At 43.0% G+C, this 20,044-nt stretch overlaps 1 protein-coding gene across 1 annotated transcript in view; it reads left to right on the top strand.

Annotated features, from left to right (window-relative positions):
• The window catches only part of C1H12orf42 (chromosome 1 C12orf42 homolog), a 237,713-nt gene that overhangs the window by 48,798 nt on the left and 168,871 nt on the right, over nt 1–20,044 (top strand). Inside the window, exon 3 of the mRNA XM_075938918.1 lies at nt 1,770–1,950. Within this exon, the coding sequence (XP_075795033.1) occupies nt 1,770–1,950 (181 nt within the window). The remainder of the gene's footprint in view (nt 1–1,769; nt 1,951–20,044) is intronic.

Below are 20,044 nucleotides of genomic sequence, written 5' to 3' on the forward strand. Positions count from 1 at the left end.
AGCAAAAAATGTACAGCATGCTGGAATTGCTTTGTCCACACAATTGCTTCACATGTGCTGATCTTGAGACTATCAGTTAAACATAGGTAGCATTTGTCTATAAACAGCATTATAACTTTGTAACCATAAAGGAAATAGAGGAGGTGAATATTAATTATTAATAATTACTTTAAAGTTGATGCCAGTTTTTTATAGGTATTACAGCAAAGGAGAGTGTGAAGGAGGACAAGGAGGTAATTTTATGGATGTTCATGGGGACCTCTTCTCAAACGTGAGGGGTAGCAGAGAAGAAAAATGAGAAAAGAACACATGTAGGACCATAGAATTTTTATCTGATCAGTTCACCATTAAGGAACAATGAAGATGCAAGTTCTCGTTCCATTGAGTCCTGGTTACCAAATTGGTAGAGACCTGAATCTGCAAATAATAAAAGTCAATGAGACTTTGTGAGGTTGCAGTGGCCCTTACTCTAATTTAGTTGCAGGATTATGGCTCTGGGGGTATGTCTACACTACCCCGCTAGTTCGAACTAGGAGGGTAATGTAGGCATACCGCACTTGCAAATGAAGCCCGGGATTTGAATTTCCCGGGCTTCATTTGCATAAGCGGGGAGCCGCCATTTTTAAAACCCAGCTGGTTCGAACCCCGTGCAGCGCGGCTACACGGGGCTCGAACTAGGTAGTTCGGACTAGGGTGCCTATTCCGAACTACCGGTACACCTCATTTCACGAGGAGTAACGGTAGTTCGGAATAGGAACCTAGTCCGAACTACCTAGTTTGAGCCCCGTGTAGCCGCGCTGCACGGGGTTCGAACCAGCGGGGATTTAAAAATGGCGGCTCCCCGCTTATGCAAATGAAGCCCGGGAAATTCAAATCCCGGGCTTCATTTGCAAGTGCGGTATGCATACATTACCTTCCTAGTTCGAACTAGGAGGATAGTGTAGACATACCCTGGGTTAGTAAATGTGGTAAATGTCAGTCAGGTAAAAGTCAACACACATTCTCCAACAGCAAACAGTATATAGGCCAGTATATAGACAAAACAGAGACCTTAAACTTGTATTCCATAAAAGCCTCACAACTATTGAGATGAGACAACACTGACAACTTCCAAAGCAATTGTCACCATTACTAGTGAGCTGTGGACTTCTCTGTGCTGCTGCTGTTTTTCCTTATTTTGTTTCCACGTCTGTGAACCAAAGCTCTGGATAGGAGCTCTGTCTAAACATGAAGTCTCATTTAATCAGGGAGCTGGAGAGTGTGCTAGGTTCATAGCCTGGGATCTGATGAGTAAATAAGTGAGCATGTTAAATGTTGTGCCTCTAGCACTTTAAAAACAGATCAAATTAATTCCTTTTCCTGACAATTAATGATACAGTATTCATTCTAATGTATTTATCTCAGACCAGTAGGTGGCTTTCTTTCCTGTATGTAGTGGGTGTCATCTTCAAATTCTTAGAATTTAAAGAATGCAAAATGAATTGCAAAATACTGGTGATGCCTACACTGCAGAGTTTTTTCAGAAAAATGCTATCTTTCGATAAAGCCAATCACTTTTTCGATGTGCCTTTGCTGTGTAGACGCTCTCTTTGAGAAGAAGTTTTTTCTGAAGATCTCTTCCAGAAAAGCTTCTTCCGAAAGAAGCCTGCAGTCTAGATATAGCCTTTTAGTGAGTTGCTGTTGGCTTAATCCTTTTAATAGCAAGGTGGTGGCTTTTTCTGCACACATGGAGGGTTGGTGGCTTCTCACTCTTATCTTTTTTTCCCCAGCACAATCATCCCCATCAGAGATCTTCCTTACTATGCCCCAGGTTCACAGCTCACATGAATTTTTCACCTGGAATTCTTGAGTCTACTCAAATGCACAGCACCAAATTCCAAGGCCTTCCAGTCAAACAGAGTCAACACAAGAACATTTTCCCAACTCAGAGAAACACCTGGAGAGATTCAGGTAAAATAGTTGTGCTTTAAATAATGGTCTGATAAAACATCTCCACTGTTAGCAATACAAATGTGAACCTCTGTTGTCATCTCAGTTTGTTTCCAAGAGGATGATGGGGAATGTAGGAGAGACCATCATGATGTGTTAGTACTTCGTGCATTCTTTTGTATTGCAGAACCAAACAGAGTATAAACTTTAAAGTACTTTCACTTAGAAAATATTTTATTGCAGGCCAACAGTATACCTGAGTAGTGCACTATTTGATATAACCACACTTTTTGTCATTTAATTCTGGGACTGTATATGGTGGCATTACAATCCATTGGTATACTATTTCAATAATCAAGATTAGTCCTGTGTATTAAAACAAAATCGTAGATTGCATTGTTTCTAAAGGGCAACAATTGTAGATGTATCAAAATTAAAAATTGCTAATTAATTCCACATGCGTTACTTACCATTAAGGGAATTGTTAACGTTATAGTGGTGATTACTATAACCATAATTTGAAATAAATTAATAAATTCTAAGGTCAAAAGGGAAAATTGTGATTATCTGGTTTAACCTCCTGCATAGTCCATTAACTTTCACCCAACAACTCCTGAATCAAATTGTTCACTTGTGGTTGAACTAAAACATAACTTTTAGAAAAACACCAAGTTATTATTTAAATATTTCAAGTGATGGAGAAACTCTCCTTGGTAATCTGTTCCTTCAGTTAAACCACTCTGTTACAAATCTGTGCCATATTTCCAGTTTAAATTTGTCTAACTTCAGATCTCAGCTTGACCCAATCACCAGGTTTTTTTTTCTCCAGATGCACATATCTGCCTTTTGAACTGTTTTTCTTGTACTATAATGTATCAAGACAGTCTGGCAGTAGACTTCTTGATATTTTCTTGGTATGTTTGTATGACTTATCTTTGGCTTGAAGTCTCACTGACTTCTGGATAAACTTAAAAGAAACAACAAATAGTTCTGCAGCACCTTAGGATACGTCTACACTTGCACCCTATTTCGAACTAGGGATGCAAATGTAGGTGACTGAAATTGCTAATGAAGTGGGGATTTAAATAGCCCATGCTTCATTAGCATGATCTCGCTGGCGCGTTACTCCGCTCAACAGCTGTTTCAAAAGTGAAAGTTAGCTCCGGGACACGTTTGTTCGAACCAAGGGGTTTGGCTCGAACTAACACATCCCGGCGCTCACTTTCACTTTCAAAACAGCTGTTGAGCAGAGTAATGCGCCGGCGAGATCATGCTAATGAAACGCGGGATAGTAAAATCCCCACTTCATTAGCTATTTCGGTCACCTACATTTGTATCCCTAGTTCGAACTAGAGTGCAAGTGTAGATGCACCCTTAGAGACTAACAAAAAATGTACCTGGTATCATGAGTATCTGAAGAAGTGGGTTGTGCTCACGAAAGTTCATGATACCATTTACATGGTTTGTTAGCCTCGAAGGTGCTGCAGAGGTGTTTGTTTGTTTTAAGTTTTTTCAGTTTCAGACTAGTACGGCTACCTCTCTGTGACTTCTGGATGAGTTGCAAGTGCACCAGAAACATGTCATACTGATTTTCATGTATACTGTGTCCTATGTCTTTGAAAGAGCCATGACGGCACCTTGGCCTATAGAACCTACTTAAGAATATTGCCTTGAGTTGTTGGGACTCAGCAGGAGAGGTTGTGTAACCTTTTAGCTGTCTCTGAAAAGCAGAAGCTCTTAGTTTGGCTCTTCCCAGTTGTCTAGGGTCAAATGTTTACTCAGCAGGGAATCAGACATTTTCTCTATAGTCTTCAGCTTCAAAGGAGAATTGGTGTGAGGCCAAATGCCAAGTGCTGCGGAAATTCCTCTCTATTTACTAAGGGCTACAGTTTATTTCAAACGAGTGCTAAGAAAGGGCACAGATTCATCATAGGGAGTCTCAATTTAAGAGGCTCACATTTAGGAACTATCTCAAATTCTTTAAGTGGAATCTATTTTAACAGTAAGGTGTCTGGAAAATATATGGAAAAAATGCAAGATTTCTGAATTAAGATTGTTTGATCTGAATATGAAATAACATTTAATTGTTATATTTCCCAGACTGAGTGATTTCTGAGATTTGCCTCGAAAATATTTTGAAGATTACAGACCAAAAATGACATAAGCTTAGCTACTACCGTAATATATATGAAAAATCAAAATATGCCCTCTGTGTTTATAGATCGGTAGCTAACAAGTGTTCCATTGCAGAGTATTAATTGAACGTGAGTTAAAACACTCCCATTCTATATATACACGTATCATTCCAAAATAACTGTATATAACCAGGGAAATATACAAATCACTTGTACCACACGGATGGTTAGGAATGCTTTTGGAAAATATGAGTATATACAATTGTTCTTGTCAATTCTTAGATGAATATGCTTATGCATTTTTTCTGTATTGTGCAAGTCACTTATGTAAGCAGATAAGTGAAATAAAGGTTCAATTACTGTATACTGTTGCTGCTGTTTTTATGCCCTTTCATTATAGGCAGCACAGGTAGCAATGCCTACAGCCAAGTTTGCCTAACACTTCCCACTGTAAGCAATTGAAAGCAGGTTTTTATAACGTTGCCAAACTTTAACCATTTAGACTGAAATGTTTAATGTTGGGTGTCTGCCTCAGGCCATTTTGTTTGTTTTGTTTCTGAAATTTGGGTTCAAAGGATTAATCTGTGTCTGAAAAAGATGCTAAGAAAAAATATGTTTTGCCCATGTTAAAAACAAATTATTGTAACAGGAGTTTAAAACTTGGTAATGGTGGGGAGGGTTGCCCTGGGCTCAAGGATGTGCCTTTTGTCATCTTTGTGAAAAACGCACCCACATTGGCATTTACAGACATCTGAAAAATCTCAGTTCACATGTGCTCAGAGGAGACTTGTTGGATTTTGTCCTCTAAATTCTCTCTGCATCGAGCATGGCCCATCCACTTACAGCTCTTACACGTGGCCAGATTATACCAGGGTTGCCAACTCTGAGATGCACTGCTTGTCCCCACCAGCCCGACCCTTCCTTCCCCTTCTGCCTTCCCCTCCCTGCCATGCAGGCAGCAGTGCAGTGTGGGGACTGTAGGCAGCTCAAGTCCTCTTTTCCTCTTATCTTCTAATTACCCCTCTACCACACCCACTCCCAAGAACCTGGCTCCTGCCACTCCAGTCTCTATTGCCAATACCATGCTGCTGGTGAACCTTGATCCATCCAGTTCCTGGTCCCCATGTTGGGAGGAGCCACTGCCGGCTTCAGCAGATTGTAGACTTAGAGGAGGACCTAGGTGCTGGACTGGTTATGCTCTGCTCCCAACCGTACAATGTGCACTCACTCTTAATTACAAGATCTCTGCTTGGCTGGCCAGCTTACAGTGGGGATGTTGGTGCCTTGAAAAAAACATGGCACGTTTTCACAATTAACTGGCAAGGTACCACTACAAGGCACAACAGCTGGGTGGCAATCCTAGATTTTATATGCACCATCCCTACAGAATGACTGAACAGGATCCAGCCCAAAACTGGGGGTAGAGGAGGGCTAAGCTCTGCTCTGTAAGGGTATGTCTACACTACCACCCTAGTTCGAACTAGGGTGGTTAATGTAGGCAACCGGAGTTGCAAATGAAGCCCGGGATTTGAATTTCCCGGGCTTCATTTGCATGTTGCCGGGCGCCGCCATTTTTAAATCCCCGCTAGTTCAGACTCCGTGCCCGCGGCTACACGCGGCACGAACTAGGTAGTGGGGATTAGGCTTCCTATCCGAACTATCTGTACTCCTTGTGGATTTTTAATATTGACATCATGTTTGTTTTCCTTTATGAAGCAGCATTGTGGATATCTACAACAGAAATTGATAAGCTCAACTCATTCCAAAATAAATGCCTGCAGAAGTGTTTCAGAGTCCTATTAGTGTTTTTTGAAATATCAGAAATTCTGTATAGAGCAAAACTATCTAAGGGTATGTCTAGACTACATGGCTCCATCGACGGAGCCATGTAAAATAGTTTACCTGGCATAGTCAAAGAAGCTGGGATTTAAATAATTCCCACTTCATTAAAATAAAAATGGCCACCGCACTGTGCCAATGATCAGCTGATCCGGCACAGCGCGGCAGTCTAGATGTGGCGTGGTCGACAAGGGAAGCTGCTCCGGTATGCCTCGTGAAACAAGGTTTATCGGAGCGGTCGACAAAGACTTCCTTTGTCAACCGTGCTGCGTCTCGAGTGCCGCGCTGTGCCGGATCAGCTGATCATAGGCACAGCACGGTGTAGCCAGACAGCCCCCCCCCCCATATCATCCATTTTATTTGCGTCTCTGAAGCATACAGGACAGAGAAGGAGCAATAAAATCAGCATAGTCTATGCTGGCTCATATGATCCTGAGAAGCTGAAAACATAGATATGAGGAGAGAACGATTAAGGCAATAAGCTGGCCTCAAGGCTGCGAGAAGTACCCAGCTGGCACCCATGTTGATACGAACACACAGTCCCTGGAAGAGGAATTTCCCACTGAGAAAAGAATGCCCAGTACTTCCAATTTAGTTATCTCTCTTACAAGTGTAAATTAAGTTCACAACTCCCTTGTAAGAACTGGTCTCTCAAAAGACAGACCAGCACCATTTGGCATCACAGATAAGAAAGAGAAATATGTGACCCCATGGGTATAAAGGTGGGTACAGCAGCGCACTCACTTTTGAGTGTCAATCTACCCTCTACCTGCTGGTCGGGTTAGGTGTTTGACCTCCCGAGGTTCTATGGGGACGCCCACCTCGTATTTTCGTCTTTCCTAGGAATTGAGGGACCGGCCCTGGCCTGACATGCTGGAGTCGAGAGGCACAGAAGGGGGTAAAAATTGTACCTGGATGTGGTCCTCTGTCTTAAGTGTACCCAGACTGAGCTCTTTAAAGGTTAAGCTGTTACTTGGTACTATTATTTCTGTTTTTCCTATCTTTATCTTCTTTGTAACCATTTTTAAGATCTATATTTTGCTAGCAGTTAAGAAATAGAACAATAGCCATTGCAACCATATGATTTATAAGCTTCCTCAATAAACCTGTAACTGTTTAAGCTTTAACCTGACTCCTTCAGTTGCTGTAACAGACCCAGGCACAATTTAAAAGAACTTCAGCCGGTCTTAAGGGACAGATATAGGGAGAGCTTGGGCGTTTGGATTTGTGTCACTCCCAGGTGGCAGATACATTGGGGCACTTCTCAGCCTCCCCCAGGCTGCCCGCTGCGAAGGAATCACAGATTCTAGCAGCTAAAATCTGAAGTGTAATAAGCTCTCCCTGCAAACTTATTGGGGCGCTCGTCAACCTCCTCCAGGTTGCCCGCTGCAAGGGACCCTGGACTCAGCAGTTGAAGTCTCGGGTATATAGCATACACACACACACCACTCACTGCCCTGACTGTCGGCTGACACACGGTGGCCATTTTTATTTTAATGAAGCGGGGATTATTTAAATCCCCGCTTCTTTGGCTATGCTGAGTAAACTATTTTGCATGGCTCCATCGATGGAGCCATGTAGTCTAGACGTACCCTAAAGCATCAAATATGGTAAGGAGACAATGATGCATGCATGTATTTAGGATACACTTTAAGAATGCCACCAACATAACTTTCATGGAAAGTGATAGCATGGATACTGCCTGAAAAGAAAGAGAGAGGGCAACCTAGTGAAATGCTGAACAACACAGAAAGAAGCCAAGTTCATCAACCTGAACAGACCAGCATAAGGTGGAAATAAATGGTGAAAATTGGTGAACAGCATAACCATCTGTGGATACAGGAAGATAAAAAAAAGAAAGAAAATATTAATATGTGTGTGTGTGCCTGTGCATGTATGTGTGGGTGTTTTGACATGAAATACTTCACTACATCAGTGCATTCTAGAGTTCATGCATTCATTCAGTTTGCTGTCAACTGGTGGAATTAAAAATCATACGTTTCTATTTCATATTCCAAGTCTAGGTAGCATAACATTCAGGCAAATTCTTATGATGGTATATTTTGATAAAAGTAGCAATAAGATGAAAGATAAGAAGAAAATAAAGGGAGGTGGGAGGTGAGTAAATCAGTGGAGGATCATAAAGTCTAGCTGGAAGGTTTTATATAAGATTCTGAAGTTAGAGGTGGAGTTAGTTGATTGCTATGGAGAATGCAGCAAAGTGTTCGCACTGTAAGAGACTAATGAGGAAATGATCTGCCCATTTTTGAATATAGCTTGCTGGATGTGGCATGCATATTTCTCAATCCCTGGTAAAAGGAGTGTGGAGGGAGCGGAAAGAGGTTCCTGGACACACATCTGTGACTCAGGCAAAGGCAGATCCTATGCTTTGTTGTTTATGGAATAGTTGATTCTACTGGGTTCTGAATCAGATTAGATTTAGCCACAAAGAGCCAGGGAAACTTGCTGTCTCACTCAGTTTTGGTTTAACAAGAGAGTGCCCAGCCCCCTCTACAGCTAAGCATTTAAGCACATAAAAAGGTAAGCACATGCTTTACTGTATTGCTGAACAAAGTTGGATGTAAGTTTGTGCTATGCCATAAGGCCTGAAACATTTCTGTGTCCTTGAAGTCAGAAGCCTTTTGGTTGGTCAGAAAGAAGTCTGCAGTGTTGCTTTTAGTGGAAGATGCTGTTTTTCCAAAATAATGTTTTGAGTTAGTTATCCCAGATAATTATTTTTGACTGCTTTTTGGAGGCATCAATAGGCTGATTTACAGTCCACCCACAAAGCAGCACAATTGCTTTTCATGACCTGGTAGAGAGATCCTTTTATTATTTGGTAGTAGCTTGGTTTATTTGGGGGAACGATGCAAATACAAACATGAGACTTAACTCTCAGAAAAATTCAGGCAGCATCCATCAGGAAGTCCCCATGCTGCTATACACATATAAATGCTCCCTCTTTTGTTCTTGCAGGATTCCAAAGAATAAAACCAAAGCACAAAGCAGAGGAGGCAACCACTGAGTGAATGCAACAGTGTTTCCTTAATCCATGTGGATCAAAAACATGAACGTTTTGATTCTGTAAAGAATCTTCCTCAGCATGCTGGATTAATCACATGGATTAATAAAACACTGTTGCATTCACTCAGTGATGCCTCCTCTGCTTTGTATTTTCTTTTTTTTATTCTTTGGAACCCTGCAGGAATCCCCCCCCCCCCCAAAAAGAAGAGAGAATTTATAAGAGTAGGTCTTTAATAAAACTCCTCCTGCATAAGGTATGTTTCCTTCATTTTTTTATGCATCCCAGTATGCATTTTGAATTTTTCTGTGTGCTAAACCCGTGGTTTTTTTAAGATTTGCCGTGGTCACCTTGAGCTGCAAAATCTATTTGCGATTAATTTTTCCTTGCTCCTGTTTTAAGAGAGGAATGCAATTAAAATCAAACATTAGGACTCTCATAATTTAAACTTCATGTTCTAGTGCAAAAACTTGATGTCATTTCAATCAATTGCTAAAGAGTGGAGGTTATTGTTAAGGGTCATTCCAGAGAACTGTTCAACTCTACAGGTTACACCTCCCTAAATCGAGGCACTCTGGTCCGGCAACTGGTCCCAAGCCAGAGAGCCCCAGTGGCTGGGAATCAGGTAGCAGCCCAGCGGGGAGCTTGGCTGCACGAGCAGCGGGTCTGGCAGAGTGGCTGCATGAACTGGGAAATCAGGGCCACATGGCAGCCTGGCAGGGAGCAGGAGCCACGCATACTAGGGAGCTGGAGCCGAAGCTGGGGTCATGCGGCAACCTGGTAGGGGAGCTGGATCCAGGGCCATGACAGTGTGGCAGGGAGACCAGGCTGTGGCAGCTGGGGCTGTTAGCAGGGTGACCAGCCAGAGCTGACAGCGGAGCCAGCAGCAGACTAGAAAGCTGGCAGCAGGGGACCTCTCCTGGTTCAGCAAATTCAGCTGTTGTGACTTTGGGACAGGTCAGAGGATTTTTATCCTCCCAGGCAATCAGACTGAATTTTGGGGGTGAAGCTGTCAAGCAACTTAGGTCTCAAACATGGGCTCAAGTATCAACCTTGGGGAAACCCACACATTGTGAGATGCCCACTTGCTTCTCACAACTGGAATGTGATACTGTCATGGCTACCAACATTGCCAGGTGTTTGCTCACTGAACAAGATGGTTTCCTCCCATAGTTTCACCCCAGAAGCAGTCTTGAGTGGGCATGATGGAAGGACTTCAGCTATCCTTCAAAACATCATCTGATCAGTCCCAAAGCTGAAGGAGTTCACACCCTGCTGGATAAACTGTAATGGCTGGTACAGGATCCATTCCAACCTGGTGGGTATGTCCATTAATTTTTTGGACAGAAGTGCTCTTGGTTATGCCCAGGATGTAAGGGGTTAAGTATTGTGATGAATACTGGGGCGTATACTGCCTTTCTGCTTCCTGCTTGTTTAGTTTTTCTTTTGTTTTTCCTGATTCTTTCTCCCTAAACTCAGTGTTCCTGTTCCTCTTTAAGGCTCGGTGTGTGTGCATAGCGCTGGGTGTGGTGCAGCTACTCCGGGTGTGGTATAGCTACTCCCGGTCAGGTACGACATATGTTTGGACAGTTGTTGTGTTCTGTTCAGACTGTTGTCGAATCTTATAGTTTTAAACCCAATTCGATGGATTTTTGGAGCTTCATAAGAACATAAGAGCATAAGAATGGCCGTACTGGGTCAGACCAAAGGTCCATCTAGTCCAGTAGCCTGTCTGCCGACAGTGGCCAGCGCCAGGTGTCTCAGAGGGGGTGGACCGAAGACAATGATCAAGCGATTTGTCTCATGCCATCCATCTCTAGCCTCTGACAAACAGAGGCCAGGGACACCATTTCTATCCCCTGGCTAATAGCTTTTTATGGACCTAACCTCCATGAAATTATCTAGCTTCTCTGTTAAACTCTGTTATAGTTCTAGCCTTCACAGCCTCCTCTGGCAAGGAGTTCCACAGGTTGACTATGCGCTGTGTGAAGAAGAACTTTCTTTTATTAGTTTTCAATCTGCTACCCATTCATTTCATTTGGTGTCCTCTAGTTCTTCTATTATGGGAACTAATAAATAACTTTTCTTTATTCAGCCTCTCCACACCACTCATGATTTTATAGACCTCTATCATATTCTCCCTCAGTCTCCTCTTTTCTAAACTGAAAAGTCCCAGTCACTTTAGCCTCTCTTCATATGGGAAGAGATGATGATTTTTGGGAGTTTGGGGATGCTAATATTGGCAGGGTTCAGGGTTATTATATGTGTTGATTGATAACCTGTGTGTCCGGCTTCAAGACTGAGTTTTTTAATGTGTTTTTGGATTGCCGTTTTCGTGTATCAGAATGTACTGGTATGGCAACAAGTGCTCCTTTGCTGCTGCCAATGCTGCCTGCACATCTTTTATCATGGTCTGTGTTTGTTTGCATCTTACAGCACTGATAACAAAACGTAACTTTTTTAAAGGCCTTGCATGGGAGTAAGGTGGCAGGGATAATAAGAACTTAGTGCAATATTTTCTCCCGCCATTGACAGATACAGCAATTAAGTGCCAGCGAGCACTGAAAATAATGTTAAACAGTCATTTGACCCTAATAACGTGAACTAACACCGTGGCAGTGTTTTTTTTTAAAAAAAATAAACACAAAGAGAAAAGTAATTTTGAAAGAGGGGCCACCCCCATTTGTATGATAGACATATGCAAGCCCCGCACAGATTCAGTTCTATTGACTAAAACCACAGCTATTTCACTCTGGGGTTTCTCTGGCAATGTGCTATGTTTCACAATGTAGAAAATAGGCACTAGGAAGTGGGAATTACCAAGAGAAAGAGGAGATCATCAGGGCCCTGATTCAGGCACGTATGTAAGACTGTGCATAAATCCATTCATTTTCAGGAAAGCACTTCAGCGGCATTTACACACGCTTAAGCACTTTTCCTGTAAGGGGATGCTTTCCAGGGCCTCCCTTCATTCCTACTTATGACCTATACCTGGACGTGAAAGGGTGTCTTTGCAGGTGAAAAGTGAGGACTGAGGTAGCTATGTGGGTTCCATGGAGTCCTACAATGTTGCCTAATGCTACCTGGGTTTTTAATAAGGAAGCGTGGCATGTTGTATTTGCAATTCTCAGTGTGTGATGCTGTATCTTGGTTGGGGCTGGCTGCACCGCCAATCGAAGAGGAGGGCAGCTGTAATTTCCTCCATTTCATGCAAATTAGCTTCAGCCATAAAGGTCCTGGCAGTGTGCCAGTGTGGCCCTCTTTGGCTAAATTTTGATTCTTCTGGGTTAAAGTATTTACCCTTTTGCTTCAAAGACCTTTATTAATCGAAATGTTTTCAGCATTTTATGGACAAATGTTTTTAAAATGTCTCTTGAAGGGATTTTTTAAAAATATATTATGATAAACCATTGGTAGTGCTGAAGTTAAAGGAACAGTGAACAAGTAAAGAAAATAATGGAATCCATTCTTGTTCCTACTGAAACATTACTATAAATGCTACTTCACAAATGCCATTAAAATGCATGTCAGGAATTTTCCTTGGCCGTCTATATGCCTTCTTTTAAGATCATTCAACTACATAATGACTTGTAAAGATATTCTTTTTGAAGTGGAAAAACTTTTTCACAGGCTAGCTGAAAAAAAAAAAGATATTCATGGATTTTCAATGCAAGATTTTAGGAACATCTTAATTTCATTGCTCTGGGATTTTTTCCCCAAAATAGTTAAATTTAACTATGGTTTTGTGTTTCTCTTATCTTTTATTTAATAAGAATGATTTTAATTTTAACAACAGTAAAATCAATTGGCAAGAAAATCATAGACCTGCATTCTTTCATTTTGCATTTTATTCTGGGAACTTAACAATTTTTGTTTTCAAAATCACATTTGAGAATATTTTTCTCTCTAAAACTAAAAAAGCTATTTATTTGCATTCATTTCTCTCTGAGTACATTCACAGATTACAAAAACCCTTTTGAAATCAGTATTTGAAGTCTGGTTCTGCCTTCAAAAGTGACTGTGGAAATGGGATTTGGGGGTTCCAAGTTCTCTGTGTTGCAATGATTTCCATATCTAATTTGTTTAATCTGCAAACAAAAAGAGGGTTTTTTTCTAGTTATGAGCCCCACAAATTCTCTTTGGCTTCAAGTCAAGATGTATATTCCCCATACTGAATATCATCACCAGCAGTAGAAGTTAAGCAAACTCAATTTGGTCCTTAGCTCAGCTTGTGCAAACACATTGCCTTCAGATTATGTTCTCAGATAATATGTCCACATATTATTTTGATGGCTAATGGGGTTGCACAGACACTATCAAAGCTCCAATCTGAAGACATAGGTAATGCTGGAATGACTGACTTTTGCCTATAGAACCTTTATGACTGCAACTGCGACTGCGACACAAGATAAAAAGGTCTCAGACTGAAGGTCACAACCTAGAGTTCATCATTGTCATCATCATCATCATGGCAAATCCCAGAGAGATCTTTGAAAATGGAGTGCCACCTGGATTGGCTTAATCTCCAAGTAGGCCCTGAAGATAGTCTGGCTGGATATTCAGTTCGTGTCCATTTCTGGTGACTTTATCATACCACTTATACCTTTGGCAACCATGTAATTACTGGGCATGTAGTAGCATTCCTTGGTAAATACTCTCTATAATTTGTAATTGAAACAATATATCAATTGCAATTTAATATTCTCTTGTTGTTTTGGTTTGAGACAAAAAAATGCTGATATATCATTGATCTATCTCTATATATAGGTTTTAGAGTCCGTCTGTCTCTGAGTCCATCTGTCTGTGCATCTGTGAGTCAGTTTGTTCAAGAACTCCTCCTAAACTGTAAAACCTCTGATGCTAACTTAAACCAAGGTCAGGGGGTGGCTGTGCCTGGAAAATGGGAAGTGCCGGGATTGGGACACTTTTCGATAATATGGAAAAGGAGGGGGCAGAGAGGTGAGGGACACAAAAGGGAGGAGCACAGAGAAGAGGGACACAATCCTGAAAGTGGCCACCATGGGCAGCTGCAGCACAAAGAGAATGGTTATCAGGTCTGGGGCTCTGCCAGATTGCCTGCCACCAGATCACATAAGGAGCCTCCCTGCCCCAAACCCAGAGCCTGCCCTCCCCCCCCCCCCGGAGAATCTGCAGGCTATGGAGGGTGGGCTGCTCGAGGAGTGGACAATTCCTGGAGCCTTACTCCCTCTCCCCTCCCAGACAGCTTGCAGGATGTGGATGGGACCTTCTGGAGAAGGGAGAAGCCCCTAGAGCCTTGCCCCCCTCAACAGCCAGCAGGCCACAGGAAGGCACAGGGGGGGGGGGGGGAATGGGAGAAGGGAAGCCCCTAGAGCCTGGCCCACCCTGACAGCCTGCAGGACATGGGGGCAGCCCCTGGAGCCTCACCCCCCTCCCAGACAACCTACAAGTTGCAGAGGGGCTGCTGGAGGCTGGGGATAGCTCTCAGCCCCTCTGGAGAAGCCACTGGCTGATGAGCACTGCTATGGCCCCCTGGGAGGAGCCACTGCTGGAACCCCACACCTTCCAACCTCCTGTCCTGAGCCCCGTGCTCTGAGTCCTGCACCTCCCACCTAACTTGACTTTTTCACCCCCACTTCTTTCCCTCTGAGCCCCCCATCTTCTTCTCCCTTCTCTGAGGCCCCCTCGCCTTGAGCCCACCCCATACCTCCCAGCCCTCTGCACTAAGCCACTCACCCCCACCTCTCCTTACCCCCGAACCTTCACTCCAACCTTCATTTTCCTTCATTTGTAAAAAAATACAATCATTGAAATAAAGCATGCCCATTTTTCATTTATTCTCCCACCCCCCAAAAAAACCCCAAACAACCTTCAGTTAAACACCTGAGCAATGCTGGGTAAATCTGCTAGTTATTTTATATATTTATATCACATCTCCTCTTATTAGTTTCCTTTTTAAAGTAAACAATACCAATCTTCAGTCTGTTCAGACAAGAGTGTTTTGAGGCTCTTTATTACTCTTGTTGCCCTTCTCTGAATCCCTTCTAATTTAACAATATCATGTTTGTGATGGCATGACCAGTTCTGAAAACAGGAGTGGAACCAGATAGGGTGAAGCTCTGTCTTATGCTTCTTTGGTGGTCAATTTTCCATACAGATATTTATTCTGATCTTTACAAAGTGATATAATATTGTAAATATTTTTGTAAGAGTAGCTTATTGTGCTTCACAAAATATTTCAGTTTTGAACCTCTGAAGTTGTTCTCCTTCAAGATTTCTTAGTTGGTCAGGATTTCGTTTTCTTCCATAAAAATGGGCAGATGGTATGATCTGTTATTTTATTAGTGTTTTGTGTTTGTGACATGTCTTGTCCAAGAAAGGGAAGAGCAGAATCCAGGAGCTTGTTTGCAATGCTAAAATATCTATTATGGGCAGTCGTGATTAAACAATATGGGTATGTCTACACTACAGCACTAATTCGAACTAACTTAATTTGAATTAGTTAATTCGAACTAAGCTAATTCGAACTAGTGCATCTAGACCTAAAAACTAGTTCGAATTAGCATTTTGCTAATTGAGTGGACCCTGAACCGGGGTTAAGGATGGCCGGAAGCAGTGCCGGCAGGGCATCAGATTAGGACTTAGAGCGTGGAGCTGCTGTCTCAGGCTAGCCGAGGGCTGTGCTTAAAGGGACCTGACCCCCACCCCAGACAGACAGTTCCCAGGGGTTCCCCGCTTGCAAAGCAGTCCTAGCTTGGAGTGCCCTGAGTGCCCACACTCGGCACATCACAGCACTCGGCCATCAGCCCAGCTGCACTTGCTGCAGGCTGCCATCCGGAGGGGGGGGGGGTCAATCAAGGGGCTTCAGGAGAGCTTCCACCCCGAGGAGCCCGCAGAGCCAGCCCAGTCCTCCCCATCGGGGGCTCGTACCCCATTCCTCCCTCACCTCCTTCCACTTACCCCTCCCCTTCCTGATGTACAAAATAAAGGACACGTGTGTTCAAAAATAGAAACTCTCTTTATTGAACAAAACTCGGGGAGACTGGGAAAAGGAGGTGGGAGAGGGGAAGAGAGAGGGTGGGAGAGGGGAGGGCAACTAAAATAATCAGGGGTTTGGAACAGGTCCCATATGAAGAGAGGCTACAGAGACTGGGACTTTTCAGCTTATAAAAGAGGAGACTGAGGGGGGATATGATAGGGGTCTATAAAAGCATGAGTGGTGTGGAGAGGATGCATAAAGAAAAGTTCTTCATTAATTCCCATAATAGAGGGACTAGAGGACACCAAATGAAATGAATAGGTAGCAGGCTTCAAACTAACAACAGAAAGTTCTTCTTTACAAAGCAAATAGTCAACCTGTGGAACTCCTTCCTGCAGGAGACTGTGAAGGCTAGAACTATAACGGAGTTTAAAGAGAAGTGAGATAAATTCATGGAGGTTGGGTCCATGGAGTGGTATTAGCCAGGGGGTAGAAATGGTGTCCCTGGCCTCTGTTTGTGGAAGGCTGGAGATGGATGGCACGAGACCAAATGGCTTGGTCATTGTCTTCGGTCCATCCCCTCCAGGGTACCTAGTGTTGGCCGCTGTCGGCAGACAGGCTACTGGGCTAGATGGACCTTTGGTCTGACCCAGTACGGCCATTCTAAGCTCAGGGCTCAGGGTCGGGGGTCTCCGTGGACCACCTTGATTTTCATGCAAACCTGCTCTTGGGTGGCCAGGCTGGCAGCTATCCTGCCCTACACGGCCACTTTCCTGTGCCTAGTGCGGAGGTCGTGGATGAGATTCACAATGTCTGCACTAGACCAGGCGGACGCCCGCCTCTTGCGGACCTGGGCAGGCTCCCGGGAGCCGCCAGCCTGGTCCCGGGAAGAGGCGGAGGGCTGGGTGGCAGCGGGTGGCTGGCTCGAGCTGTGCCAGGTGCAGGGTCTGCTGGCTGGGTGCTGGCAGGCTTGCACCTGGCATGGGCACCGTAGCCAGCTCGTGCCCCTTTAAGGGCTCCGTGGCCAGGAGGGGGGCAGAAGAGTTTCCCTGGTGGTGCCCAGAGTGGCCACCAGGGCAAGCTGGGGAGGGCTAGCCTCCCACTAGTTCGAATTAAGTGGCTACACAGCCCTTAGTTCGAACTACTTAATTCAAACTAAGCGTTAGTCCTCGTAGAATGAGGTTTACCTAGTTCGAATTAAGCACTCCACTAGTTCGAATTAAGTTCAAACTAGCGGTTCGCATGTGTAGCGCCTTAGATATTAGCCCTTGTGAAATGGTGTCTTTGTGAGAATTCCAGGCAAGGTGGAAAAATGTCTTTGCTTCTCTTAAATACCCATGAGCATGACAACAGTGATTTTTGCCTGTGGAAGGCAAGAAATTCCCTTAAAATATTAATCTCTCAACCACAATCAAAGTCAATCCCCATAATTTTTCTGAAGAGTTTTTATTTTATCATAGCCTGTAGTTAAAAGAACCATTAAATAAACCAAGTGGAATCTCACTCAGCTGATAAACAGTCCTATTGGAATCCACACTAGCTTGTAATGAAATGGCAACAATATGGTCATTGAAGACTTTTAGCATATGTCTACATGGCAAGCAGAAATCCACTGTAATGATTCTCAGAGCCTGGGTATACAGAATCAGAATGTACATTCAGTCTTAGGCTCTGAAGACTCCCCTTTCTTCCTCAATTTAATAGCATGAGCTCCAGACCAAGTCCAAACAGGTACACTGGTGTTTTTAATGCTGTAGCACAAGCCCAGGTCTATAGAGGTGGGCTCAGATTCAGTGTTATAAATTTCTGCTTGCCTTGTAGATGTAGCCATAATTTTGTTTTTCAGGACTAAATGCTCTCAGAACTTTAACTGCTACTGGCACATCCTGAAGTCTTTTCTCAATTTAATTTGGTCTTTACCTAGGGCAAGACTCACTTCGATATAAATGTCCGAGTGAAGATTTGAGGATTTGGCCAAATATGTGGTCATTTAGGTCTGCTCACTTGTATAATTTAGTATGCATCTTTGCTTGTCTCAGTGTTATCAAACGTAAACCAGGGAGCTTCAGAAACGTGGATAATTATAATTAAACTCCATTTTATAGAAGGAGAAACTGCTGCAAAGAGGTTAAGTGACCTGCCCTAGGTTACACAGTGAGTCAACAGCAGAGCCGGAAATTTAACCCAAGTCAGTCTATCTATTTAGGTTTTCATGCCATGCTCACCACTGTAGAGTCTGAGGGAAGGCGACTGAGGTCTGCTAATTCCTTATCTCACACTCTTTCTATGGGATCATCATTCTTCAGTAATCTTACTATATATTTTAGAAATGTGCATTTGTGTGTCTGTCTCTCTGTCCATGAGTCTGTTTGTTCAAGAACTCTCCCTTAAACAGTAAGAGCTAGAATCAGCCAATTTGGTATGAAGCTTCCTCTTATCCTAACTTAAAAAAAGGTCAGGGTTTGGTTGAGCCAGTACAATGGGGTGTGTAATTGTTTCTCATAACATGGAAAGAGAGGGGTCTAGTAGAAGGGACAATTATACTGTAGAATAACCAAAAGGTGGCAGCAAGAGGCCATAGATGGGGACTGGGACAACTTTAACCCCATTCAACCAGTGAGGGGCAGGGGTGGAGAAAGGGAAAGCTATCTACTATATATTTCAGAGAGTTTGTGTGTCTGTTTGTCTGTCCCTCAGCCCGGGGACATGCACTCCTCCCACAGCTGTGTCTGCAGGAACTGCAGAGGCCGTGGAGAGGTGCTTCTGACCTGGCCCAAGCTGCTGCAATGAGAGAAGGCTGGCATTGTCCTCTCTCCCTGGGGTAGCCTGCATCCTGAACCCCTCATCCCCAGCCCCACCCCAGAGCAATGCTTTAAATGAAGAAAAACAAAACTTATTTGAATTAAGGACCTGAGCAATAGCAGGTAAATCTTCTAGTATTGTATACAATTGTGACACACGTGAGTTGTGGATTTATAGGTTGTGCTTATTGTATACACTTCATCTGTCTATATTTGTATCAGTTTTTATCCAATTACATCTATGACTCTTTGTAAATTATTTTTAACTTGAAAATTCCTGCCAGTGTGACATTATTAAGCCAGAAGCTTAATAATGACAATTGCCTGATGCCACTATATACTCTTTATACGATCAAGAATCCAAACTTTTGTATAATACAAAGATATTTCCTTATATAGAAACAATTAGTGAAGATTTCATTTTTATTTAGATGCCTCAAAAATGTTCCTTCCCCAAGTGAAATATGCTCAGTGGTCTTCACTGAGTTTTTAAGTCTATTTGATGGGACTTTCACACAATAGCTTATCATTGGTGATCTTAGGAGGTGAGTGTTTACTCAGAGGCCCAAGACTAAATCTTCAAGGAGAATGAATGCTGGAGGTTTTCCATATAAATTCATATAAATCAAGCACTCAGACAAAGAGAAGTGTGGTGCAACCTGCATTCTGGGTAGTTACACAATGCACCTCACTTGCACAAGAACAGAAGAGGTCTGTTTTAAAGCTCTAAATTGCCCATCTTTTATGTGTGCTGAATTCATCATTTTATGAAAGGCTGGTGGAGAGACTAAAGGAGTGTTTTGGTTTATTACAACTAAGTTGTTTTAATGTTAAAAGATTATAAAATTCAATGTGCCTGTATTTTCCAAACAAAATAAAATGTTATACCAGCTACCATGTCTTAGGAATGGCAAGATTCTTGAAAAGGGTGAAGCAGAAAAAAATCCAAACTTGTGTTAATGTATAGGCATTCATCATCTGCTGTTCATTAACACACATATTGCTAATGCCTGGCAATGGGGCGAACATTTTTCTGGAGTGGGGTCGAAAAACTAATTATTCACCATATGGTGGCTGGCTCAGCAACAATTGCTGGAGCCATGGAAGCAAAGGGAAGTTGGCTGGTTGATTTCTTTGGGCAGTTTGCACAGCGATGACTCTCTTGACACATGCCATTCATGTGGTCTCTGAATAACAGATGGGCTAAGGCTGGGAACTGTGGAAAAATCATGGCAGAGATCTGGTGGCAGCCTCTGTCTTTTTATCCTTCAGAATGACTTTGGGTCACATGGTCTGTGGAAATAACAAGCAGGGGATTGTACTCTGAGGATTTCCCTGCTTCTTTCATAAAGCCAGAGTG

Source organism: Pelodiscus sinensis, chromosome 1, assembly GCF_049634645.1.
Source record: "Pelodiscus sinensis isolate JC-2024 chromosome 1, ASM4963464v1, whole genome shotgun sequence".
NCBI classification, from domain to species: Eukaryota; Metazoa; Chordata; order Testudines; family Trionychidae; genus Pelodiscus; species Pelodiscus sinensis.